The 25,810-nt window shown below is 37.5% G+C and overlaps 6 protein-coding genes across 8 annotated transcripts; 4 read left to right on the top strand and 2 right to left on the bottom strand.

Annotated features, from left to right (window-relative positions):
* LOC18767743 lies at positions 332 to 4,096 on the top strand. Of its 2 annotated transcripts, none has more exons than XM_020569563.1 (6): positions 332 to 495; positions 762 to 863; positions 1,020 to 1,248; positions 1,722 to 1,813; positions 3,340 to 3,450; positions 3,871 to 4,096. In XM_020569563.1, the coding sequence occupies exons 1-6, from the start codon at positions 388 to 390 to the stop codon at positions 4,030 to 4,032; spliced, it is 804 nt and encodes a 267-aa protein (XP_020425152.1). In that variant the 5' UTR covers positions 332 to 387; the 3' UTR covers positions 4,033 to 4,096. The 2 variants fall into 2 exon arrangements, with proteins under 2 accessions (XP_020425152.1, XP_020425153.1); XM_020569564.1 differs by having other exon boundaries at positions 342 to 495; positions 1,728 to 1,813.
* Positions 5,610 to 9,005, top strand: LOC18766280 (nicotinamide adenine dinucleotide transporter 1, chloroplastic). The gene is made up of 9 exons (XM_007200385.2): positions 5,610 to 6,034; positions 6,320 to 6,415; positions 6,582 to 6,688; positions 7,003 to 7,051; positions 7,197 to 7,306; positions 7,467 to 7,561; positions 7,655 to 7,743; positions 7,916 to 8,010; positions 8,298 to 9,005. The coding sequence occupies exons 1-9, from the start codon at positions 5,962 to 5,964 to the stop codon at positions 8,523 to 8,525; spliced, it is 942 nt and encodes a 313-aa protein (XP_007200447.1). The 5' UTR covers positions 5,610 to 5,961; the 3' UTR covers positions 8,526 to 9,005.
* Positions 9,348 to 12,370, bottom strand: LOC18766638 (putative pectinesterase/pectinesterase inhibitor 26). Of its 2 annotated transcripts, none has more exons than XM_020570521.1 (3): positions 12,158 to 12,370; positions 11,498 to 11,565; positions 9,348 to 11,376 (listed from the first exon to the last, which is right to left on the bottom strand). In XM_020570521.1, exon 3 carries the CDS (start codon positions 10,036 to 10,038, stop codon positions 9,487 to 9,489), a length of 552 nt encoding a protein of 183 aa, XP_020426110.1. In that variant the 5' UTR covers positions 10,039 to 11,376; positions 11,498 to 11,565; positions 12,158 to 12,370; the 3' UTR covers positions 9,348 to 9,486. The 2 variants fall into 2 exon arrangements, with proteins under 2 accessions (XP_020426110.1, XP_007201494.1); XM_007201432.2 differs by having other exon boundaries at positions 10,440 to 11,376.
* Positions 12,511 to 18,536, top strand: LOC18766399 (nijmegen breakage syndrome 1 protein). The gene is made up of 14 exons (XM_007201634.2): positions 12,511 to 12,682; positions 12,999 to 13,052; positions 13,496 to 13,757; positions 13,966 to 14,054; positions 14,866 to 14,996; positions 15,394 to 15,440; positions 15,552 to 15,660; positions 16,043 to 16,129; positions 16,274 to 16,439; positions 16,624 to 16,976; positions 17,401 to 17,462; positions 17,557 to 17,658; positions 17,739 to 17,829; positions 18,223 to 18,536. Exons 1-13 carry the CDS (start codon positions 12,646 to 12,648, stop codon positions 17,791 to 17,793), a joined length of 1,554 nt encoding a protein of 517 aa, XP_007201696.1. The 5' UTR covers positions 12,511 to 12,645; the 3' UTR covers positions 17,794 to 17,829; positions 18,223 to 18,536.
* LOC18766758 (NDR1/HIN1-like protein 13) lies at positions 18,783 to 20,022 on the bottom strand. The gene has a single exon (XM_007201292.2). The coding sequence runs from the start codon at positions 19,924 to 19,926 to the stop codon at positions 19,147 to 19,149; it is 780 nt and encodes a 259-aa protein (XP_007201354.1). The 5' UTR covers positions 19,927 to 20,022; the 3' UTR covers positions 18,783 to 19,146.
* Positions 21,170 to 24,652, top strand: LOC18767356 (WAT1-related protein At3g02690, chloroplastic). The gene is made up of 6 exons (XM_020570858.1): positions 21,170 to 21,981; positions 22,072 to 22,194; positions 22,846 to 22,995; positions 23,302 to 23,473; positions 23,692 to 23,752; positions 23,974 to 24,652. The coding sequence occupies exons 1-6, from the start codon at positions 21,241 to 21,243 to the stop codon at positions 24,074 to 24,076; spliced, it is 1,350 nt and encodes a 449-aa protein (XP_020426447.1). The 5' UTR covers positions 21,170 to 21,240; the 3' UTR covers positions 24,077 to 24,652.

A 25,810-nucleotide genomic window follows, 5' to 3' on the forward strand; every position in this document is an offset into this window, starting at 1 on the left:
CTAACTAAACCAATTCAATCTATGATGTTACCTTAATTAAGTGTTTAGTTTGAAGCTTAAACATAATTAAATCATAATGAGCCCCCATCCTTTGTGGAGACCAAAGTGAAAATAATTCAAACTAAATTGGCCATTCCGTTCCGTCTGCCAATTCAAAGATATTTAAGGTACAAAAGTACAATTTATATTTTGTAATTCTGTAAATTGAAAAAAATACAAACCACAATAGCTATTTGGCCTAAATCTTGGGGTGAATCCACAAATTGCCTAAATTATTAGGTGAAGCCACAAAATAATAATAAAAGCCGTCTTATCAGTCTCTCTCGTATATATACGAAAAAACAAGGAAACGGTGGAGGGAGGGAGGGCGGTTGAGAAAAGAAGGAAATGGAGGGAGAAGAAGAAGCAGCCGCAGCTTCAAGGAAATCAACAGAAAGAAAGCATTCTCTCAAACCCCACCCTATCTTCAATAACTATAACAGCTGGAAGCACAAGGTCTCTATCCCAATTCACGATCCACAACTTGTTCCAATCTATGTTTCGTCTTATTTCTCCTTTTTTTTTTTTTTTTTGTCGACAAAATTCGAAGTTTGTGATTTATAAATTCGTAGTTTTGATCCTTTGATTTTATTTTGCAAGAACTTAGTCTATCCAATTGGTTATACAAATAAAATTAACAGTTATCTTGAAAATATCTGTTAGTGTCTCTATGTGTGATGAATTGACAAATAAATTTTGCTTCCAATCTGTATGTTTTGTAGTTGAGAGAGAACTGTTACAAAAGGGTAAGAGAAGACAGAAGGCGTTTGCTTTGGAAGATGAGAATGGTGCCCACTCCACAATTTCTCAGTCACATTCCAAATGTACTCCAGCTATATTCCTTTTTTTTCTTTACTTCCTCTTGTTTCTGTGTGCAAATTTAGTTTGCACTTAATATATATATCTTGCTTTTCCAATTTGGTGGAAGTAGTTCATTCATCCAATAAGCTAGTAATTGTTTCCTGGTCTTCTGTTTGCAGGATTTGATCAAATCTGCTTTCCAGGACATAGTTTCCGCTGAATTGGGAAAAATTAAGGACTCGTCATTGGATGACAATACGAGGATTTCGAAATCTGTTCCTGAGGGCAATGATGTGTTATGGGAATATGAAGGCCTTACAGACGCATACCAAGGTGATTGTGAAGAGATGCTATTAGAAATGCAAAGGATCTTTTACCAAGATCTGAGGACAGAGCCAACTACAAAAGGTGAAAAATGGGTGAAATTAAGTTTGTTTTAGTCTCAATTTTTGTAGCAGAAAGTCTCCTGACTATCAACTCATAATGCTAATTGAAATAACAGAAAAAATAATATATTCCTGTATATAGAGCTGTTATCAGAAAAACTATAAGGTAGTTTTTGTGAACTACAATGATATTTTCTTATATCTTCCATTCTGTTTCTTGTTAGCTTTTGTCAAGCAGTTATACATTCCTCTTCTTTAGCTCACAAATGTGTGAGGTTTCTAAGAATCGTTCTTATCTCCTTGTCGCTAGATACAACTGTTTAGATGTTTTTGTAACAATAATATGAATATGATCATCAAATGAAATTTTCTGAAGCCATAGTTATCCTTTTCCCTCCCTACTGTTTTTCTTTTTCTTTCTCTGCATGTGCCTTGGAAGTTTTCATTGGTCAGTTCATCATTTTGAGCAGAGATGTTTACTCTAGCTCTTTGCAGAAACAGAAATCCGTGTTGAAACATGGGAAGATGAAGAGGATGAGTATTTGGCCCAGGCGGTTTTTGAGCATATGCAACTGAACGACAAGCAGGTATAACACCAAAAATTTCGAGTATTCAATGAAGAACCCCCAATTTATATGAGTATATATCCAATTTTCACATTTTATTATAGCATAATAATTGTTGATCGATGAAGATATATGACTGCTAATATTATCAATTTAATCTTTATTGTAAATTTGTACTAAGGAAACTGTACTCAAGCAAATTTATTGTTGACATTATAGAGAATATCACTCTAGCATTTGATTAATTCCAAAATATTATTAATGCTGTCATTGTTATGATTTAAAATCCAGTTAGATGTTGTAATGAACATTTACTCGTACCATGGAAGGCTAGCACTCACTGGATGGTAGGAGCAACAAAGTGTTAATTTGGTCATCCAATTTTTGGAAGATGAAAAACCTCGTTAAAGGGATAGCTCAGTTAGGCAATCTTAGATGCATTCTAAAGTTTTTTCTGGTGCAGTAGCAGTTTTAAAACTTAAGTTAGACAAGAGTGAACTTGAAAAGTTGGATGCAGTGGGAGGCCCTTCATGGTTTGGGCTCCCTTCTGATGTCTTAGTGGGAACTTCAATTTTGGCCCAAGTTGTGTGGGAATATATTATTCCCTGCTCGAGGACAGTTTTCACTTGTCAGAATTGAATAAAATTGACTTACAGGAGGGTGGCAGAATTACATTTCTTAAGGTTATGCTCTCTTAATGTTCTCACTAGTACATGTTCGTGTTCACTATTCCTATTGATGACCAATTAATAACAGAAGCTCCAGATGTGATTGTTATGGAGTAGTGTTGGGAGGGGCATTTGAGTATGGGTGTGCTCCCTATTAGAATTGTAGTATGTCACACCTCGGGTCTGAGAACATACCCCTTTACCTTTTTTACCGAGTTTAGGGTGTGATAAGATTGTATGCGAGTCTAAACCAGCTGCAAGTGTGTGGACTCGCCCCATGAAAAAGTTGTGAACCAAAAGGGTACATTATGAAACCCAAGATCCCTGACTGAGATTGCGAAGATTACCTGAGGCAGATATAACCAAGATGGTTGAGGAGATAGCGTGAGAGGTGAACACAACATCCATGTGTTGAGTCTCACAGGGCCTACTTGAGTTGAGTGGAAATGCTATATATAGCATCTCTTCAATCGAAAGGCTGGTTATGCCCAAAGCGGGCAATATCTATGTGGATGTGGGTCGTTACAAATTAGGAGTAAGAAAACTTGGGTCTCTTAATCAGGCTGCCATGTGTAATTGGATTTTGAAGTTCACAGGGGAAAGGATTTTCAGGTCTTCGGTATATGGATTGTGAAGTCTAAAATCCTGCCTCTTAATTTTTGAGCATCTTATTACAGTTGTGGTCTCTCAGCTTGAAATTCTAAGTTTGTCCTGTGAACATGCTTCCCATTATATTAAAGTGTATTAAAATGATCCATATCACGCCATATATTTTGTGTCCACATGAGTAAGAGGCTTATAATATTTTCCTTTTTCTTATCATTATCAGTGCCTTTTTCATCTTGGATACTGATTAGAATTTTTTGACCTTAATGGTAGCTGCGCAAGGAGGAAGTTTGGTGCCCCATCTGTAAGCATGGAGTACTACAAGAGAATTATCATCTGATTTACTGCAGCCTATGTGAAATTCAGCTCAACAAAGGCGATGAGGTCTTACATCTTCTTTTGATTTTATTCATGCTTATGCGTTAATGCTTCTGTGCTGCTCACCTATCTATCTATGTATTAATATAAGAATTTAGCCATCAAAAGATTTTATCAAATATCATTATGCTGCGTCCTTCCCTTATTAAGTTATAATATAGATCAATTTAGAGTGTTTTTGTTGAAACACATGCAGCTTAGAATAATAGCTAGCAAACGTAGTTGGACCCTTTTGCTTCAAAGTAGTGGTTTATCCTCTTCAATTCCCTAACTAATTTTCATATAGTAAAAGTATGCCTGAATGTGTCACGTTTGTGAAACAGGTCCTTGAAGATAAAATGACAAATGACGTTAGTTATATAATTTGTCAATTTGATTAACCATCTTGACCATCTTATCTTATGAGTCAAAAATAAAAAATTGCAGGTTAATTTGGAATTATTGAGGGGCAGGCTAGCAGAAGTTCATGCAGAGCATTTTGATCGTGGGTGCACATTGAAGCCCAAGTTTTGCATCGAGACTAGATTTAATATAACTGCATTGTACATTCTTTGTGCTGCTTGTAATACATTTGAGATTGTAATATAAATATTGACAATATTTACTTCCATTTTTATGGTTGAAAATCCGTTATGCCAATTCTTCTTTATCAGATGATGGGGTCTAAATTACATGTATTGGCGATGCTACCAAATTGCTAATGCATATCTCGGATCGGAGATTAACATTCTTTTTTCTTTTTGGTCAGAGAAGATTAATCCAAAAAACAAAACAAAAGCAGCTTATTATCTTCAAAAAGTCCCAACATATTTGAAAGATCATAAATACTTTTTAGGGTTATTAGTAGAAATGGTCCCTCAACTATACCCGTAGTTACAGTTTGGTCACTCAATTCAATTATTAATTGCAGAGGTCACTTAAGTAGGTGTTTTGTTGCACCATTAGTCCTTCCGTCAAATCTGTGACTTTTTCCGTTAAAAATGAGAGTAAATTAGAAAATTCATCAACAACCCTCCATTTCCTCCACAATCCTCCATTGCCACAACCCAATGAATAGAGGAAGGATTATGAAGTCTTGCATTCTACCAGCAAACCAGTGTCGTGGTATTTTGATGAATGGAGGAACTATAACCCAGTCAAGGAAAGTTTAGAGCCTTCAATGTGCTATTAGGCTCTTGTTTTCTACGAATTCTGTCTACTTCTTCGTCCTCTTATACACACTTTGTTTGATTTTCCTTATCTCTTTTTCTCGGAAAATCTGTCTTCTTTCCAAGAAATTTTATGGGGAGGACTGGTTTGTTTGATCTTGAAAGGCACTTCGCCTTCTACGGCGCATACCACAACAACCCAGTTAACATCTTGATACACACTGTGTTTGTGTGGCCGATATTTTTCACCTCTCTAGTTCTTTTGTACTTCACACCTTCTCTGTACAATTTTCCAGCTGGGCTCAGTCATGGTTTTCTGTTGAATTTTGGGTTTGTTTTCACTATGATCTATGCCTTGTTTTATGTCTGCTTGGATAAGAAAGCTAGATCTTTGGCTGCTTTGCTCTGTGTTCTCTATTGGGTTGGAGCCAGTTTGCTTATTGGTCGCCTTGGATTTTCTTTGGAGTTACCTTCGAAGGCGAAGACGATATCATCACTGTCTATCTTGGGTAAGACCCACTCCTTCTTGCTCCAGACGCCGGAGCCTTGGGGCCACATGCTCTTGCCGACGCGGGAGTTGAAGAGGTAGGGAGTTGAAGGGGACATAGTGGGCAGAGAAATGGTGGGTGTGGGTTGTGTTGTTGTAGCGAGCTTCGTGGCGACTGTTGCGGCAATGGAGGATTGTGGAGGAAGGAAAGGGTTGTTGATGAATTTTTGAATTTATTCTCATTTTTGACAGAAATTTTAACAAAGTTTGACAGAGGGACTAATGGTGCAACAAAACACCTACTTGAGTGATCTTTGTAACTAATTATTAAATTGAGCGACCAGAGCGACCAAACTGTAACTACGAGTATAATTGAGAGGCCATTATTTCAAATAATCCTACTTTTTAATTATTCTTTGCCACATGGCGTCAGCTTAGCGCACATGTGGGCAAAACAATGAAATTATAGAGAAAGCGCAGGACCAAACACCAATTATGCACGCACGCATATGTGACAGAATCAGATTGTGAGGCTTTGCGGGGTTGGAATACAATACTCCTCACTTATAAATAATTTAGACGAACGGGACCCATTTGTGGCGACTCGTCCGGCCGAGACCTGATAGGCTTTGGTGGTGTGATAGACGAAGCCAAACCGAAGCCTCTCATGTGCTTGACCGCGGTTCCCGTCGCACCTAACCCAATCCTATGAAGCCCTAACTCGGACAGACTCGACTCAGATCGACCACCACTTCTCGCTCGCTTCCCGTTTGGCCATGCCACTCTGGTTCACTGCGTTCATCTCCCTCTCCAGAGAGGACTCCCTCGCATTATCACCCCTAAAATTGGCGTGTTTTCCAGGTTATTGTACGGAATTCAGCCATGGCTGCCGCCGATACTCACGCCCCTAATCCTAAATGTCATCTTTGCAACGCGGGAGCTGGTGCCGCTGCCGGTATGTCATTTTCTCTTGCTTTTTTTGTACCCTTTGTTTGGTTGTAAATGAATTCAGCGAAAGTTGGAATATTGAGTAATTTGTTGTGCTCTGACTGCTAATTGGAAAGCCATTTTGATTGCATTGATATGTTTTATCACAATGAGATATTGATTGTATTGTATACATTTATATACATGTAGATTGAATATAAGAAACTTGTTGTTTATGATGCCTACTTGTAGTTTTCTTGTGAATCATTTGATATTTTTATACTTTCAGCTATTGATTGTTTGAATTGGGCAGGGGTTATTGCTGCAACATTTGTGTGTCCTTTAGATGTTATCAAGACTAGGCTTCAAGTTCACGGGCTGCCAAGGCTCGGTAATGGGAATGTCAAAGGTATGCGCTTGGACTTTTCACGACACCAATATCAATATGTTTGCTTTCTATTATTTCAAGCACTCTAACAGTTTCTTAACTTTTCTGAATAAATGTTGTTTTTATACGAGTATCATGACATTTTGTATGTTTATTTGATGTACAATTTATTTTTCCATGTCATCAGGTAGCCTCATAGTTGGTTATTTGGAACAAATATTTCACAAGGAGGGGTTACGTGGCATGTATCGTGGGCTCTCTCCAACTGTCCTGGCATTACTTCCTAACTGGGCAGTAAGTCTTGATACTTCCTAAAACCAAATCCTTCATTTTATTCAAATAACCAAATGCAACCTAATAGTTTGTAGAAAGGAAGTTCCATACATGTGTTGAATAACGAGAAATGAACTTGGCTTACTTATTATCCATTGGTTATATTGGCCACAAACAACTCAACTTTTCTGATAATTGAGGCTTTTGTTAGGTATCATATATTTTTCTCACCACAAATATTCTCTTTGTTGCTCATGCTTTCCCGCTGCCTTCTTACCTTGGAACTTGGAAATTTATAAATTTAGTGAATAATCACATATTGTAACTCTTTGTAGGTTTATTTCACAATTTATGACCAGCTCAAAAACTTCCTTTGCTCTGATGGTTAGTACGTGACCATTTTCTTTTTAGATGGATTGTTTAAACTTTAAACCATATTTTTCTTTTAGGTAAATTCACCATCCATCTATATCTTATTTCCAAGTGTGTGTGTGTGTGTATTTTTGTTTTGACATTGGTGCATGTATAGACGAGAATCATCATCTTCCCGTCGGGGCCAATATGCTAGCTGCTTCGGGTGCTGGAGCTGCGACAACTATTGCTACAAATCCGCTTTGGGTTGTCAAGACTAGACTTCAGGTGTGTCTCATTTCATTGTAGTTGTGTCTACTAAGGAGCTTCTCGTTGAAGTATTTGTCTTATTTCTAGTGTTACCAGGACTGGCAGCTGTAGAATGAAAGGTGTTGATTTAGCATACTGTTATTGTCTTCTCTCCCAATTTTCCTGTTCTATTCTGCAGACTCAGGGAATGAGACCAGGTGTGGTGCCATATAGGAGTACACTTTCTGCTTTGAGGAGAATAGCTCATGAAGAAGGCATCCGTGGTTTGTACAGGTTTTGTATCCCATATCATTAGTAAGTTGTATTAATCAATGTGTATCTAATTATTTATGTTGATGATGATGCCTGTGATGTGTTGTTTGACAGTGGTCTTGTACCTGCTTTGGCTGGTATCAGTCATGTTGCCATCCAATTTCCAACCTATGAGAAAATAAAATTTTATTTAGCTAATCGAGGTAATAGTCTGCCTGCTTTTAGTCTTTTATGTACTCTTGACAGAGTTGTGATGTATGGTTTGATGTCATTATATCATATAGCACTGCAATAGATAGGGTTTAGCCCCCTGCATTTAGTCTTTTATGTACTCTTGAAAGAGGTGTGTTATATAATTTGATGTCATTATATCAGATAACACTACGGTAGATAAACTCGGTGCACGTGATGTTGCCATTGCCTCATCTGTATCCAAGATATTTGCATCAACATTGACATACCCACATGAGGTACTAATTTGAATGGATTTCCCAATTTGATTTTAACCTTTTGTAGTTTTTTTGGTCAAATTTGAATTCTTTAGTTTTCTCTCCCCGAAAATACCCATGATTGTATCAATTCAAAATACATACTTGCCATGAAGGAGGGCAGAAAAACGTAAAAGCCATGTTTCAGTGATAAGCATACTATGCAGAAAAAATTTACCTATTAGCGGAAGTTTTCTAGAAGCTGCAGAATAAGCCATCCATTAAAGTAGCATATTGAAAAATCATGCACTAACAAAAATTAAATGTAGGTGGTACGCTCAAGGCTTCAAGAACAAGGCCACCACTCTGAGAAGCGTTATTCTGGTGTTGTTGATTGCATTAGAAAAGTATTTCAGCAAGAGGGCCTCCCTGGTTTCTACCGTGGATGTGCCACCAATCTTTTGAGGACAACACCAGCTGCTGTAATTACGTTCACAAGCTTCGAGATGATTCATCGGTTTCTTGTTACTTTATTCCCCCCTGGTCACACACTATGAGATGGATCGTTCTCCACTGAGGATGGCGGAAGAAAGAACGAGTCGTGTTACTTGAAATTTCCAAATAGTCAACTCAATTAGGTTAGCCATTACTTGTCCGGTGATGATAGGCTAAGGCTTCCCTCATCGGATCTGTATGTCGATTGTTTCGGTGGCTTATATATATATATAAAAGAAAAGTAAAGATATTGCAGGCTCATGCCCCCATGAAGTTGTTTTGAGGGGAAAGTGAGGATTATGCCATTTAAACACTGATGATGATGAGAAAGTAGCGTAGTTTACAATTGAAGGGTTGTGAATTTGATTTATGGGACTGAGTACTCATGACATTAAAGTTCCATTATTTGTCATCTTCTTGTTACTTGTTGGATGTTGGACTCAAAAGTATCCTTATTTCCCTCATGCCTTAGATTGACGCTACTAGATCTTTACATAAAAATGTAACACGGCAGCTGTTTCAAAATGCAGTCGTGTAGTACAATTTGTCCTTTATGTTTTTATAAATGAGGAGAGCACAATGATTTTTTTTTGGAATCTCAGTTCTTTACAAGCTAAAAGGTAAACATAAACACAAGAAGATGGGAGGGAGGAATTGTTTGCGTTATTGCTCAAATGCATGCTAATTGCGCATTTTACTGGTGGGTTTCGGTGATTGTTTCTCATTGTACTAGGGAAATGGTGGTTGGCATGCGGATTGTAGTTTTTGTTAGATATGCTGGCAGGTGATGTTTTTATTCAAATTTGTAATTAGTAAAAGAAAAGGAATAAGAACTGATAATGGGGAAGTCATTCGTTTGGGAAAAGGAAAAAACAATTAAACTCTGAAACGAATATTCAAATTTGTATTAAATTATTTAATAATATTGTCAACAGCATATTCCATCTCTGATCAGAAGTGGTGCAGTGCAGTGCAGTGCAGTTTTTGAAACAGAGTTAAGTAAGGGAGCAGTTTATTGCTAGTCTACTTGAGCAATGTGGAGATGGCCATGCAGTTGCTTGCCAGCTTATTCAATGTAACAACATCGTCCTCCTTCAAAGGCAGCTTGAAGCCGGGAGACTCGGCGACAGCATCATCACAAGTACCAAAATAGGTAATCACTGCGCTAAGCCTGGTTTGTAAAGTGCCGACGTCGCGCGCGGCAATGGCCTCACTGGCACCGTTGATGTCGTCTATGGCATATTCGTAGACTTCTTGGCATACTTTGATCGACGACACATCTGCCGGCGATGTGGAGGGATTGCTGGCCGTCTTCTTCAGCTGGCCGAGGGCCCCTTTGGTGAGGTCCAAGCATGCGTTCATCTCTATTTGAAGGACGGTGGTAGGGTCGGCATTGCCGCGTAGGTTAGGAAGGACGGTGCTGGAGCAAAGAGCAGAGTTAGTAGTCTTGGCACAGATATTTTCAAGAGCCGCATCCGCCTGTGGGGTTGGGCGTGATGAGACTTGACCGGAAGAGATGGATATGAGGAGGACGAGGAGGACGAGGAGGAAGACCCGGCTGTTGATGAGCTCCATTGTCTCTTCTCTTTTCTTTACAGGAGGAGGTACAAGAGGAGAGACAATTAAGGAACAAGAGGTTAGGGGGAAGGGGAAAGAAGGTTGTGTTTTTAGATGATTGAGTAAACGAGTCTAACCTGCACATTATATATACCAACAACAATGGCATTTAGGGTAACTGCTTTTGGAAAAATTAAGATGGCCAACTTTGGTTACATCCAAGCGGTTGCAATTTCTGGTACATTTTATTCATAGTGTATTCTTGTTATGGGCGGTAGGGAAATTTATCAGTTATAACCATATGGTGTAGTGTACAGGTTGTAATTTGCCACTTTTCTTGTAAATACCGAACTCTCTCTCTCTTTCTTCTTTTTTTTTTCTTTTTTTTTTTCCATTATTTTTCTTGTTAACTTTAAATAAGCTCTAAAAACACTGATTAAAAAAACTTCTAGAAAATTTGCAAGACGAAATATAAATAAGGCTATACAGAGCAATTAGGCATTTTGAAAAGTTTTTTTTTTCAGACCTCATCAGTGATATCAAAAACTGAACTAAACTTTTTTACCTTCGAAGCTGCAAAGATATTGCAGGGTGTTCCTTACTTGGAGAAATCCCAAGACTATATGACGCCACGACAAGACGCTTTCCAACTTCAGGTTTATTAAGCTTATATCTTCTTTGACCATAGCCAGTAGGCGAAGGTAAACATACCGGCTTTGCGGTCCTTTTAGCAGAAAACTGGGTTAAGGGGCTAACTTGTATGCTCGAACAAATATCATCTGCTTGAGTCTTCAAGTGCTCTTCAGGCCAACTTTGAACAACTCTGGATGTAACAGACCTTGTAGGACTTGAAGGACCGCCATCTTCACTAAGATTCGAAAAGTATCTGTGAATAATGCCGGATACAGATACTACTTCTGATGACGTATGAGTGGGCTCATCTATCATTGATTTAGATGCACAATCAGGAAATTTCTCCTTGTCAATTTGGACTCTATTCACTTCGTATGCTGAGGAGATTTTCTTTCTTCTCTTCCTTATCTTTGTAAAGAAGAAAGGTCTTCTGAGCTTTCCGAGTAAAGGGTTGTGGCATCGAAATAATTTTTCCCTCAACATCCTTTTACAGTGGCCTTTTGTGTTACTCTTAGCAGTGCTTGTAACAATATTCTCTGGATGCAGAGGATGAGTAATACTAAATTTAGGTTTTGAGGCTCCATACTTGGGTAAACATGGCCTATTGCAATCACTCAAAAATCTTGCTTCCACATGAAGAAACCATGTTCCTTTCACTCCCCGGAAAACACTCTTCATCGGCACTGAATCAGGCAGGTGATACAGGCATGATTTTCGTTTGACCTATTAAAAAAAGTAGAAGCAACAACCAAAGATTGATGTATGAGGTCAAGAACTAGAAGAAATGAAAGAGTAGCAGAAGTAAAAATCATGCTATGAAATAAAGATAATTAAAACAATGCACCATCAATCTGGAAACTCGGATCTCTCCTGAATTCCAGAAACAATTGGAGTGCTGTGTCTCAAGTTCCCCTGCAAAACAGATTTGGCAATGAAAACCATTGCGTAAATGGAATAAGGCAGATAATAACAGGATGCTACAATCTGCACTAAGGTTCAATAACTTCATAACATCATTAACTACAAAAGTAAACACTTTGCTCTGCTTTGTAGAAGATTATTTAAATGTAATGTAACAGAGTGTCCGATCTGTCGGATATTGAAAGGGGCCGAGAAGCTTATGCCAAAAAGAAAAAGCCTGAGAATCCTTAACATTATTTGACCAGGCATGAAAAAACATATGCCATTGCCATCAAAACCCACCTAGCAGCTAAATCCTACAATGCGTCACCACTAGCGCAATCACTAATAAGAGGGAAAAAGAAGGTAATGCCCAATGAACTAGACTGGACGTTTTCAAACAAATCACTACCCAGAACAAAAACAAGAGATAAGTGAAACAAGAAGTGGTTCTACTGTAGAAGTACAAAAATATATCAAACTAATACAAGAAAAATGACACACTCAATCAAACAAAGGAGAGAGACCAAAATCTGCAGTTTAAAATCCATAATTGGAATGAAGTTTACTTTTATTCCTAATATAGTTTTTGCTTTTTGCTTACTTTTTAAGTCTCTTGCTGTGATATCTGGTGAGACATCCATGGCCATGCGAGTGCCCAAGTTGGTGTTTACGAAAACTGCTACTTCCACGGTCAAAGCCATTGGCGTCTTAGGATTTAGGAAAGGAAGAGAGGAATATCGAGAAAAGGAGGGCTGTTGAGTGAGAGTGCGGCGGAAGAGAGGAGGTACGCGTTAACGCAGGGGTGATTTTGAAAACTATCGCTTATGTTTGTTTGTACCCATATAAGTTGGTGTATGTAATAATTTGGCCACTAACTTTTAAGAATTTACAATAATAATCTTTAAAGTTAAAATATTTTAAACTATATGAACGTAAACGGTTGTTTCAAATTGTAACTCGACGAGAAGTTTAGGTTGTGCAACTTTCCCTTAATACGCTCGTCTCATAAGCGCTGCAGCTTAAAATAACGCACCGGCAATCCGTCGCCATCGTCCGTCAGTCTCATCTAATCTCCGATAAAAGGAAACCATGGTTTGGGGTTTCTTCCCCGACGACCCTCTCTCAGGTAATATCTTCATCTTTTCTTTTCTTTTCTTTGTTCTTTTTGGCGCCTTCTGCTTGTTGAACTTGCTTTGTAACTTAGCCCCGCCGGGAAAATGAAACCAAAAACCAGGAAATTGAACTTGTTATATTAACTTCTTCAGCCGTAAACTATTAACTTCTTGTAGCTTGTCGCTTTGAAAGTAGTTGGGAATGTAGAGTAGACGTTGTCATTGACAATGCGTATTTTAACGTTTCTGATGCTGTAGGTTCTAGTAAATCCCTATGTTTTAAGGGTTTAGTTGGCATGAATGTCTAACTGGGTTAGCATAATATGACAGGTGAAGATAAGTTCTATATCTTCGCAAGGGGAACGTACAAAGTGGGTCGGAAAGGTACTTACTTAATTGACATTTTATATGCACCAGTTACTCTTTTTGTTGAGTACATGTTGTAGATGGAAAATGTGTCTATATTCCGTGATCATAATCATATAATCCAGTTTTGTATAGTTTATTCTTCATTCCTTGGTTAGGCAGAAAGAAGGCAACACTTGCGCTAACACCTTGGCCTAAATCCAATTATTCTTCAGAATGATTTTCTTTCAAATTCCAAGCTGATGACCAACCACATAAGCATCTTCGATCTTACCAATCACATTTTTCTTTTCTTTTGGCCATGAACTCCTTTTTGTTTGATCAATTAGTTTCACACCCTCTTCTCCTTTCCTCTCCTCTCTGACAAGTCCCCTTCTCCTAGTATGCTTATGTTACTAAATTTGTTTATTTTTCTATGTGTGGCCGATGGTTTTAAATCATCACCTTATGCAACCTTGTAGGTTGTGATGTAAATATTACTAAAGATAAAGGAGTTTCTCGGGTCCATGCGGAAATAGTTGTTGATGCAATGATTTCTGCCCCCCTGCAAACAAAATCTTCTATTCTATCTTCAAAAGTTCGAATTAGAGATTGCTCAAAGTATGGAACATTTATTAACAAGAACCTTACTTCGATGGAAAAGATTCATGAGTTACCGAATAAAGAAACATCACTAAGAGAAGGGGACTTGGTTTCATTTGGTACTGGCAATGCAATCTACAGGTAATATAACTATTTTTCTGAGTTTGCTTTCTGCATGGTTGGCATCAAAGAATACAGCTGTTTTTGGATTATATATTCTGATGTGATGCAGCTGGATAGCACCAGATACAGTTACGTCTGCTGATTGTGAATGCTATTGCATAAGACTTGCACTGAAATGATTTCTTCCGTATTGATGTGCTTATATCTTGTAGTAAAAATCTGGCAGATTTTCCTTTGTTCCACTCATTTTCTTTGCGTGCTGCTCGGATCCAACCCAAGTGAATCATGCCCTTGAAGATAAACTTTCATCATTTGGTTAGTGACTAATGAGAAACATAGTGCTTACCTGAAAATATTCATGGCCCCATATGTTGTTTTGTTTTCTTGTCATAATATCATATGTAATGCCTCTTGGTTGCTTGTCATAATTTCATATGTAATTAATCTTTCCCTTATAAGGTGATCTAGTCTGTGTGGGGTTGTTCCTACTAAGATTGCAAGGCCTACTGCACATTGGAGTATTTTGATGATAATAACCTAAAGAAGAGCGGGTAGGGTGATTCTGATTAGGTGTGCCATGTATAATTTATTTTATTTTATTTTATTTGTTGGGGTGGGTGGATGGGTGGATTTATGCTTTCCACTGAAGTTTCTTGTGTGCTTCCAGGTTGAGTTGTGGATCTGCTTTTTGGGTTTGGAGTGGTGGTTTTGTTCACAGTCCAAATTGGCACATCGGGGGGCCTTTATGCATTTTTTGTTGTTTGTGGTTGGAGTGGAATAGGAAAGCTTTAAAGCGGATCAAATGTTCTTTGGTAGAGTTAAAAATCAGCTGATATCTTTGTTTGAATACTCTCATAGGAGTTCTTTCGCATATTTCTTTCTATTTTTTTGCTTTCCTTATTGTTTTTCATTCTTTTTTGCCTTATCTCTTGTATGCTTAGGTTGCACCACCTTGGTACTTAGGATTATCTTGACTTATAAAAGAGAAAAGAAATGTTATTAGTTGGAAACATCATATGGTTAAGTTGCCAGTTTACCCATTGCTTGTTAAGTGATGTTTTCTTGTCATATTATTAGGGCGTTAGGGCGATGCTGTAGTGATTACTAACTATTATGTTTTCATTAGGTGCTCATATCACTTATCATCTGAGTCAAGAGTGCACACATGTGCTTGTTGACCAACTCATGCCAGTAAAAGAAGATATGCTGGATGCTATTGTGGCGAAGAAACCTTTTGTTCTTGGTAGTTGGGTTGAGGTAGGCCATAGTTTAAGATCATGCATTGCTTTTGTTGGGTGAATGATTGTGCTTGAAGTCATTGAACTTTATTTTTTTTTGGTTTCTTTGATTAGTTTATTGTGATACATGGGTATTATTATGGACTGGTAAGACTTATTTTACCTTCTTTTTTTTTTGGTCTAAAGACTTGTTTTACCTTAGGGTAGGAGTTCTTGGTTTATATACCTCTTCTAATTTTCATCAGTTATCGTACTTGTGGTGCTTACTAAAGTTTAAATTGAAATGGTGGAAGAGGGAGGAGGATATAATAAAAGTTAAACCTAGAATTATCTATAACTAGGTTGATGGGAAATTTTTAATGAAACATAATTTTATTCCAGTTTTTGATTGTTACTAATTGCTGCGGTTTATTAAGTTCCTTGCAGAAAAAAACATTCGCACAGAGCTTCCTAGTTGTGAATCGTGAGTGTTAATCATAATCTTATTTTGGATTTAACTTTGCTTCATTGAGTTACTTGTATATCATCAATGGTTGTTCTGATAAAAGTATTCTTTCTTCTGTCCTGTAATCAGCTTTGCTCCAACACTAACATTTGAAGGAGTATCAGTCAAACTTGCAGACCCGAGAACTCGAGAGAACTGTTTGGAAGGGTACACCTTTTTGTTGGACTCAAAACCTGTGGTAAAGTTTTGATTTCTTTAAACCTTTAGAAAATTTAGAATCTTTTTTCTGAATTCAAATGAGTTTTAACTTTTATTCCTAATACCATTGCAAGAGGAAATTATGATTTTATAACTGTTCATAATCTTTTATATTAGAGAAATTTGTTAGATGTTCACAAGTGTGCATTCAGCTGTTGACAAACTTACTTGCAAACACAAATCAGTCTGCACTGAATGTTTTATTACTAAAGTATGATTCTAGAAGTTGTAAATGGTTTTGGGTAGATATAATGGATAGTTTTGTTGCTCACTCAAAATTCATGTTTGAGAGATCAATTCTTGTCTTTGAACTGAAATGGTTGCACTATATGCTGATCTGTTGTATTTTTGTGCTTTCACAGTATAAATTCATGAATCGCTTGCGGTCCTTACTGGAAGTGAGTGGTGCGAAGATTCTTACGATTGATGGGTTTAATTTGAATAGCCAAGTATGATTCTATGTTTTACATTTTGGTTTACATCTGAACTCTGAAAAGAAATATACATTCAACACGATCATTTTCTTGGTTTATTGTGATACTACATATTTGGTTTATTATTCTGAATCTTGTTGAATGTATATTTCCTTTCAGAGCTCAGATTGCAGAGAAAATGATCGTGTTGTATGTGTTATCCCGGAACAATCGTCAGATGATTGGTTCAATAAGCTTGGTTCACTATTAAGAGTGAATGAGACTGGCTTAATATCTGGCATTTTAAATGGACGGCTGGATCCAGCTATGTTAAAGTCACCTTGTGGTGAGTATTCTGCTTTTCCATTTTTCTTTTTATTCCTGCTGTTATTCTTTGTATTGCCGCTACGCTAGTTTCTTTTTTCATTGAAGTGTGAGAATATTATCCACTGGTGAAAGAGGCAAGTACATGTGTGCGTGTTTTCGTTCTTTTGCAAAGGTAATGCAGCTGATTCTGTGTTCTTCTGCAGTAGTTGTATCATCTTCATGCTCCACCGATGAAACCGTGGTAGCTGATTCTGATACGGAAGAAATAGCCACTTCAGTTTTGGCAACTGCATCTCTTGGCACCAAAGGAGTCGTTGAAAATGTACCCCATGAAATCTCCACGAATTATGCAGCTCCTAAATCCGAGGATAACTATGTCATGAGCTGTCGACGCAGTAGTGACATATCCACCGTAAGAGGCAAGCTTGATGAATCTGAAAGTGGAAATGTAGATATTATTTATAGCCAAGATTTGATTGTGCGAGATGCAAGCATACCTTATACCGTTGCTACTACTGCAAACCACAGAGTTGTAAATTTCAAACGCTTCAGAAAGGTAATGATCTAAACTTTCTCAGTTCCATAGGATATTGTGCGGTGAGGTTTCAATCTGTCACATATCGTTTAATATATATTTCGGCATGTCAAGAGATAATACATGGTGAGCTCCTGTTTACGTCGTGTAGTTTTAAATAAACCTGATTTATGTTGAGGTTTCAATCCGCACTAGTCTTTTAAATTTTAAATTTTGGCGTGTTGAGACATCATCAAATCCTGTTTATCCTGTGTAGTTTTTAATTTTTCTCCCAATTTTCTTAAGATAAGCCTACCAGTATTTGGCTTATCCGAGGAAAAGGCTGCCCAATGATCTCTTTTGCATGTTACCTTTAAAAGTATTATGCACTTCGTCTTTGTTGTCCAGCTTTCAAGTAGGCTGATTTATAACACAATTTATATGTAATTGTCTTGATATTTTGCAGCCAAATATTCAATCTGGGAATAGCTTCAACAATATTATTCCATTCTTAAAGTACCCATATAAGTAAGACCTATTTTACCAATCCTATTCAATTTATTTATGATGTTTAGAACATCACCAGGCGCACCATTATCTATGCCTTGTTTCTTGATGATAGAGATTCTGACTATGGGGGTGAGGAAGTGCTAGAGTCTGTGAAAGAAGAGAAAAGGAGAAAGCAAATGGAAGCCGTTTCTGAAGAATTATTTAATAATGAAGGGTAATGCTTCTCTTTTTTCTTTCTTTGGCTAATTAGCAGAGGATATGCCTGAGAACTTACAATCTGTTTCAATGATGTAGGAGGAGTCGTCGTGGCGTAGCTGGTTCTATTCGTGGAATTCTTAGTCATGGTTAACAATGTTGAACTCCTAGCCCAAAAGAAAACAGAAGGGTAATTTGCTACATGATTGTATTCATGTATTCTTGTGTGTATGTATTTTTGTGGGTATGTGTATGCATTTTAATTCACAAGCATCTACGCTGTTTAATCAGTTTTTATGTGATTTATTTTTTGCCAATTCAGTCAGCTGATTTAATCCACTAATTATGCACGTAACGGAATTTGAAGCCCATTTGATATTGGCAACGATTCTATTGTCATCCAAAAATGTAAACTAAAAGTTGTAATTCTAATTTGATGAAAAATGGCTAGGAATAGAAATATTGGATTAGCTTGGAGAAGGTAAAGTGGCAGAAGATCATAAAACAAACGGCCAATCAGCTATTACAAGAAAATGGGAAAAGATTTCAAAGATCCTAACATGGCAATTTTGCAATTTTGCAGGCAAAACTGTCGCAGCAGCCGCAGCATGGCTAGCAACCACACAACGAAGCGCATTCAGGAGCCATCGATAATTCTGCTGGGAAATGTCCATTTCGGGATGAGAACCTGCAGGGAAGTGTGATCTGCCTGTTGGTCAGCGTCGCATGTATTTGCTATCTTGTATATTCCCCTTGTACGAATATATTTTTTAACTTAGATAATTTTTCTATGGTTCATAAAATGCCTTATTTTTCTTTTTAATGCAGCTTGTAAGAACTTGTCAATGCCAAAAACCTAGTACAATCTTCATCCTAAAATATTAGTTATCCTCCCAATTTTGTCGCAGGGATCTCTTTGGATGAATAGATGAAAGAGATACCATTTTGTCAGAGACATTCTGCAATGCGGTTCAATAATCCGAACCATCTAGTTTTTAGATTTCCATATAAAATAATTACCTTTTTATTATCATCATGAATATTTCGTTCATTTTTATTGTAATGCTTAAGTTTTTCGTTTAGTTACGGACAGTATGTAGCTTACTGGTGTGAACTTAAATTTAAGAACAAAGAAGGAAGAAATTAATAAACTATGAAAGCCATAAATTAATAGACGAAATAAAATAAAACAATATGCCTGAATATGAAAGAATACAAGTATATGTATATAGTATGTACAAAGAATACACCAATTCCCCAACTAAGGGACTAGTATAACTTATTAACCAACATATATAAATATGTAATATATAGAAATAGATTAATCCTTCGCTACTTTCAAAAGAGCAGCGGATAAAATAGGAAAAATCCTTAGTAATGAAGAAAAATGTGAAATGAATCAACACAAGATGGGTAGCGCCCACGGGACAAGAAGAAAAGAAGCTCTCTCCCTATGATCCTCTATGTATGCATGTAGCCTGCAGCCTGTAGCCTGTAATGTAAGAGATTATAGCCTAAACCTGAACTTACAGCTACTGCTTTGAATTGTAATATCATTATTCGCGGAAACACTGTCCACCAACAACCTGCACCTCACCAAGAATTTGACCTTTGGGAGCTTCAAGCCGCCCAGCTTAATCCTCACAGGTTGCCTCACTCTGAGAGTCAGCGGAACATTGCCCGTCTGCTGCTGCTGTTGTTGGAGGGTGCTGAGCAGGCCGCTTGCATCTGGGTTCTGTCCTGTCAGCTGGACTACAAGTTGAGTGGTGTTGCGGTGACCCTGGTAGAATTTTGGCAAACCTCCTTCACAGAGCTTAGTGCCTGTGTACCAAACATTCAGGCGGCTTCCGCCTTCGTAGTAGATGCCGATCTTCTTGTTGGGGTTTCGCGCAGTGATGCTCACGTCGAAGGTGGCCGACAAGCTCTGATCATCATTGAGATTGAACTGGGTTATCTGCAGTTTGTCCACCGTGAACTTTGGAAGCTTTGGTCGGAAAACGAGGAATATAATTCCAGCAGTGATGGCAACCAGAATGATTTGGAGCAAGATCAGGCTTACAGTCCAACAAAGGCACCTGCATAAACAGCTCCTCTTCCTGCGAATGGGCGGTGGCTTGGAGTGCGTCACCGGAATAGTCCGCCGTGGGAAGGGAGGATGCTGCCCCTGGTGATGATAATCAGCTGGATCACCTCTGTCCGATTTTGAAGCTCCAGTTGGTACCAAGGGTGCCTCAGCTGCTGCTGGCGGTGCCTCTACATCTGGATAGATTCTTTGGTGATCAGCCATTTGGATGATATTATAAGAAGAGTTAATCACTTCCCTTCAATGTCTTCCTAGTTCCTCCTCCTTTCTCAATATATAAGACTTGTTTGAGGCAGGCAGCCTTCAACTTTCAAGGCAAGAAAAGGTCGTAATATGTACACATATATCACACGCCACGCGTTTGAAAAGCTTCCTATCCTTGACTTTCTAGGGGCTTTTATATACTTGTTGTATGATATTTATTGGGCATGCGCTCCCCCTACCTCCCTCCGCCCTCCTTCCCTGCCAAATATTCAACAAACCAAACGTCTGTACATACCACATACATAAATACATATGCAAAATGTATGACTTTAAGCGCCAAGGGAACTTTCTTGCGCTGCTTATATTTATAATTAAAAACGATGCGTTGACGCGTCTGATAATACTCCATATGTTAAAACACCTTTAATCTAGAAGACCAACAAAATATTTGTTTTTCCGACAAATGATCATCCCAATATCTTACTTTTCAACTTTTCTTTAATTTCTTAATTAATATGCTTTCTCTTGTTTTTCTTTCTTTTTTGTCTTTGGTACTAGTATACTATGCTTTCTTTTGTTTCATTATCGCAAGTTGGTTGCAAGGCAAGTATGCTCAAAGTTAGTGTTTTTGTTGAGAAGAAAAGTTAAGATATTAATCAGTCTACAGAAATAAAATAAAGTCAGATTTAGACAATTTCTAATATTTAAAGAAAAAAAAAAAAACTAGCCAATCAGGAAGGTGCTTAGGTTAATGATGACCATAATAAGGTATAATTCATAGAAAACTTCAACAGATGGCTTGCTTTTCATAATATATATAATACGTGTCATTTGATTTGAGATCCCATTACCTACCCCACATGACTGTGTCATGCAAGACGCAACCAATTGTAATTGTTAATATTGGAATTAGCCTCATCGCGTTTAATCTAATGACTTTTGCACTCATATCATAGGTTATAGGTGTGAATTATATTTTTGGTCTTTGTCTTTTGAATCATTTTTTTCACTTTAGTCCTCATTGTTTTAATTTTGACCATCTTAATCGGGTGATTTTTGTTTTTCTTTTAGCTATACCCTTGTGTTATATAGTAAGTATTGTAATTTGTAAGCCCTTGACGAGGGAGGGATCGTCGAAAAATAGGTAAAAATAGGTTGGAATTTAATATTTTTCCCCGCCTAAAAAAATGAAAGAAGAAAAAGGTTTGGATATTTGTAAAGTGGTAGACACGTGGCCATAATTTGGCCCTCTGGGTAGACGAGGATTTTCTTCTTGGTAGACGAGGTCGCTGGAAAAATATAGAAAAAAGGAAAATGGGGCGGCTGTGCTCCACCTCAGTTTCAGCCTTTTCTTGCGGCGGCTGCTATTACCAATTCTTCTACAACTACCACCCTCCTGCCTCTGTTGATATTACGTGGCCGCCCAGGGGGTGTAGGGTTAACAGTAGTATCAAAAAACGAAACAATGCCCCAATCAAAGCACTCAGTCCACTGCCATACTGTTCTTCTACTTGCCTTGCTATTTCTCCATGCAATGGAAAACCACCCAACAACAACTGTAACTACAAGTCCCTCCATAAATTTATTGCCAATTGTACTCCTTCTACTGATACTGGTACTGAGTCTATTGACACCGGGCTCCAAGATTCGTCGTCGTTTCCCGCCGTTGATTGTGTGGGGACAGGCCAGGACGTAGAGTGCGCGGTCTCTTCCTCATCCTCCGAAGAAATTCAACAACAAAGGACCGTTGGAGTGGAATTGATACAACAACAGCTGCAAGAATGGACAGTATTGGTCTCTCCCTTCTTCTTTTGGGGCACCTCTATGGTGGCAATGAAGGAGGTTTTGCCAAAGGCTGGCCCTTTCTTCGTCTCCTCCTTCCGCCTAATTCCTGCTGGCTTTCTCCTCATTGCGTTCGCCGCCTCTCGAGGCCGCCCCCTTCCATCTGGCCTCACTGCTTGGCTATCTATTGCGCTTTTTGGCCTCGTCGATGCCGCTTGTTTTCAAGGTTTTCTTGCTGAAGGTTTGCAGAGGACATCTGCTGGCCTCGGCAGTGTAAGTTTCCCCTTTTATTTGTATATAAAAAGTGGCGCATTTCTAGTCCGACAGACTCTTCTATTTATCATGACCATTAATTTGCTGCAGGTTATAATTGATTCACAACCTTTGACGGTGGCTATACTTGCGGCCTTGTTCTTGGGTGAGTCCATTGCGTTCCTTGGAGCTGCAGGGCTTGTTCTTGGTGTCATTGGACTTTTACTTCTCGAGGTAAATCTTTACTTTTCTTCCATGGCGTTGTCAGTTTCATTCCATTGGCTTTTGATTACTCTAGCCAATGCTTGCTTATTGCGATTTCCAATCTTGAATTCACAACTTTTATTTGGTTGACACAGACTGTTTTTTTTCCTCAACGGAAAATGCTTCCCAAGCGTGGTGAATGTTTTGCCATTATCAACTGTTAATTCTTTACGATGTATTATTAATTTGACATTACTCGATAGAGAAACTTCCCTGAATTGGTAGTTCTATTAGTTATCCTAAGCTCCTCTGTCAGATGCAACCGTAAGGCCATAGAAAATGTTTGGTTCATTTCTTCATCATGGATTTTAATGGGGGTGATCTTGTGAGGGAACTTTGGGGGAAAGTGGGAGAGTAGAGTGAGATTGTTGATGATGCTAGAATAGTTTAAATCATGCAGTTAGGTTTCAAATATATCTGAGGTTGTAGTGGGAATATTAGTTGGATGTAAGCTGAAAATTCGCTTTCATGTTAAGTGCTATAACAGAGATCTTAGCTTATGAAATTATGTATGTAATTGCGCACGCTTTCATGTGGTTGTTATCTGAGAAAAAGGGATTTGCATGAAACCTATTGTTTTGCCCCTTTATGTACCATATAATTCTAAGCTTTATTCTCCAGGCACCTTCGCTTTCTGTTGATGGAAGCAACTTTTCATTGTGGCAAAGTGGGGAGTGGTGGATGCTTCTCGCAGCTCAGAGCATGGCAGTTGGCACAATCATGGTGCGCTGGGTTTCCAAGTACTCTGATCCTATTATGGCAACTGGATGGGTAGGCAGTATCAACTTACCTATTACTGACATTATTTTCTGGGTTTATCTTATAATTGTGTATCACAGTTTCAGTATTTTGATAGTTATTTCAAGCATTATTACCTTCTTCAATGTATAAATCTAAAATGGGATGTTAAATGTAATCAATGTTTGAAGAAAGTTTTAAGTCGCTCTCTTTGTTTCTGCTGCTTTATTTATTAACCGATTTTCCAAAGCCTAACTTTTATTTGACAACATACGTCTCTCCTTATATAATATCTCAAGAACACATAGAGCTTAGCGATGAGTGTGTTTTTGGTTGCAGCACATGGTTATTGGTGGTCTACCCCTTGTTATGATCTCCATTCTTAATCATGAAAATGCTGTTAGTGGAAGTCTAATGAGTTTCACAGAAAATGATGCGTTGGCACTCCTTTATACATCCATTTTTGGAAGTGCCATCAGCTATGGTGTATACTTCTACAGTGCAACAAAAGGTGTGCTCTAATCTTTTATTATGTATAATTTGTCTTTTCATTTTATTTTCAAACCTTTTGATTCACTTTTACTTATATTTTAAAGATCTTTACAGTCAAAATACATTTCTTTCAAGAGCTATTTGTTCTGCCTTAGTCAATTTGATTCGCGCTATAAATTGTATAGTTGGTATCCTCTGCCTGTAGAATTTGAGATGCTAATTTCTACTGGATTTCAGGTAGCCTGACAAAGCTCAGCTCCCTTACCTTTCTGACCCCAATGTTTGCTTCTATATTTGGGTAAGATCATCCATACACACAGAAAAAGAACAATAATAAATAAACTTGCTTCTATATTTGGGTAAGATCATTCAACTGTCTAATATTTGTTTAACTATAAATCTACCAACTCTACTAAAAAAATAGTTTAGCAATGAAGCAGATTTTAGGGACTTTCTTTTTTATTTTTCTGATAATATATTGTACATGCCTGCTAGTGCCTGATAGGAATCTAACTGCAGGTATCTATATCTTGGTGAGACCTTCTCACCCTTGCAATTGGCTGGGGCCATCATTACTATTGTTGCAATATACATGGTCAACTATAAAACCACTGTCGAATGAAGCATATAGTCAACAGGGATGCATTGAACATGTGAACGAGGAGAGGTAGTTAGGTTGATTGGCAAGCTGGATATTGGCCCTCTCACTTTTGCAACTTGTGTTCTATCTTCTATATTAAAAGAAGAATTGTGAAAAATATACACCAGAAAGGAAAAAGGACAGAAATTCGGACATCTTACCATTTAGTGTTACTAAAGTAGAGAGAAAGGGCCGAATTGTTGCAATCATATTCTCAGAGCATAGCATTTGGTTGCCTCTTATCTCACTGCCATAGCCACACCTACACCACATGGTACGCTTGTATACTCTGGCTGAACTCAGAAGCTGCAATTATGAATTAGTCATTTGCACGGAAAAATTGTGTCTTGGTAAAGATCTTATTTGTAAAGGAGAGAGATTGTCCTTCGTTATTTGTACAGAAGTGAATGAGTGTATGTTGTATTGAGGATTTCCCCCGTGAGATTGAAATCGTTAATAGTTTAGGTATTCCCTCAATGACAAATGGAAAACTGGGCAGGCAAGGAGTGTAAATTATTTCGGATTTGATTGCTTTTTGCATGTGTGATTCTAAAATAATTGATGGTGCAGATGATTATAATTCAAGCTGGAAGAAAGATGTGAGATTTTATTAGAACGCAACATCAGTAGATTTGGAAAACCAACTAATGTTTATAACCCAATGTCATATTGGTTGGGAAAAAAAGTATAACATTATTAGTAGGGTTAATTACATGTAAGAGTTTAGTCCCTATGTTCTAAACTTGATAAAAACAAACCTAAAGTTACAAGTTGTTACATAATTATTCGATTTGTCCCTCAATCTATTGAGTTAAGTGCTTTTTTTATGATGTAGCACTCGATAGATCATCTTTCTACTTACATGGACACCAAATTAATGTTTTTTTTTCCTTCTCTATATCTTATGGAAGGGTTAGGTCCGGGTATATCATACTAACCGTATATTAAGATCGAAACTCTAATTGTAAAACGCTAGGTTGAGTTACGTGAGTATCCAAGTCTAATTGAGTCATAAGTGCCTCATAATAGTATTGTGGTTAGGGTTTGAGGCTTGAGAAATGTTTGAGACTTGACTTAGGGTTTGGAGGCTCAAATCCATTTTTGGAAATTAATAAATAATTTTAAAAGTCCACAAAATTATTTAAGATAAGTAGTATTTATTAAGTAATTTATATTTAATTAAAATACTTAATTATTCATTAAATAAAGAATAATTATTATAATTAAATAAGGCAAAGATATTACTTAATTGCAAATATTAAACTAAACAAAATAGTTTTGTATATAAAAAATAAAATAAAAAGTCCACAAGTAATTTTAAAATAATTAACTACTATTTATGAAGTAATATATTTAAATACTAATTATTCACAAAAGAAATAATAATTAAAATATAATTACTAATTAAAGTAATTAAAAAATGCTAAGATATTACTTCCAATTTTGTACAGTATAGCCGAGCGGCTATACTTAAAAATATTCGAGTATATACGGAAGAGTATAACCGCGTGGCTATCCTCCTTGAATATTAATATATTTTAACGGCACAGCCGCTCGGCTATACGTTTAAAATATTCGAATATAAAGTAAAGCGTATAGCCGTACGGCTTTACTATTATTTTTTTAAAAGGCCCAGTATAGCCGAGCGGCGATACTATTACATAAACAAATATAAAAAAACAACGCAGTATAGCCGCACGGCTATACCGTTAAAAA

This window comes from Prunus persica, chromosome G8 (assembly GCF_000346465.2).
Source record: "Prunus persica cultivar Lovell chromosome G8, Prunus_persica_NCBIv2, whole genome shotgun sequence".
NCBI lineage: Eukaryota > Viridiplantae > Streptophyta > Magnoliopsida > Rosales > Rosaceae > Prunus > Prunus persica.

Coding starts and splice junctions, on each gene's coding strand:
- LOC18766280 (XM_007200385.2), top strand. CDS start 5,962: ATGGCTGCCGCCGATACTCACGCCCCTAATCCTAAATGTCATCTTTGC. Junction 7,052..7,196: donor AAACTTCCTTTGCTCTGATG/GTTAGTACGTGA, acceptor GTGCATGTATAG/ACGAGAATCATCATCTTCCC. Junction 8,011..8,297: donor CATTGACATACCCACATGAG/GTACTAATTTGA, acceptor AATTAAATGTAG/GTGGTACGCTCAAGGCTTCA.
- LOC18766758 (XM_007201292.2), bottom strand. CDS start 19,926: ATGGCTGATCACCAAAGAATCTATCCAGATGTAGAGGCACCGCCAGCA.
- LOC18767356 (XM_020570858.1), top strand. CDS start 21,241: ATGGGGCGGCTGTGCTCCACCTCAGTTTCAGCCTTTTCTTGCGGCGGC. Junction 21,982..22,071: donor CATCTGCTGGCCTCGGCAGT/GTAAGTTTCCCC, acceptor AATTTGCTGCAG/GTTATAATTGATTCACAACC. Junction 23,753..23,973: donor ATGTTTGCTTCTATATTTGG/GTAAGATCATCC, acceptor ATCTAACTGCAG/GTATCTATATCTTGGTGAGA.
- LOC18766399 (XM_007201634.2), top strand. CDS start 12,646: ATGGTTTGGGGTTTCTTCCCCGACGACCCTCTCTCAG. Junction 13,758..13,965: donor ACTGGCAATGCAATCTACAG/GTAATATAACTA, acceptor AAAATCTGGCAG/ATTTTCCTTTGTTCCACTCA. Junction 17,659..17,738: donor GAATTATTTAATAATGAAGG/GTAATGCTTCTC, acceptor TCAATGATGTAG/GAGGAGTCGTCGTGGCGTAG.
- LOC18767743 (XM_020569563.1), top strand. CDS start 388: ATGGAGGGAGAAGAAGAAGCAGCCGCAGCTTCAAGGAAATCAACAGAA. Junction 1,249..1,721: donor GACAGAGCCAACTACAAAAG/GTGAAAAATGGG, acceptor AGCTCTTTGCAG/AAACAGAAATCCGTGTTGAA. Junction 1,814..3,339: donor TGCAACTGAACGACAAGCAG/GTATAACACCAA, acceptor CCTTAATGGTAG/CTGCGCAAGGAGGAAGTTTG.
- LOC18766638 (XM_007201432.2), bottom strand. CDS start 12,257: ATGGCTTTGACCGTGGAAGTAGCAGTTTTCGTAAACACCAACTTGGGC. Junction 11,566..12,157: donor CACAGCAAGAGACTTAAAAA/GTAAGCAAAAAG, acceptor TCTGTTTTGCAG/GGGAACTTGAGACACAGCAC. Junction 11,377..11,497: donor TCCGAGTTTCCAGATTGATG/GTGCATTGTTTT, acceptor TTTTTTTAATAG/GTCAAACGAAAATCATGCCT.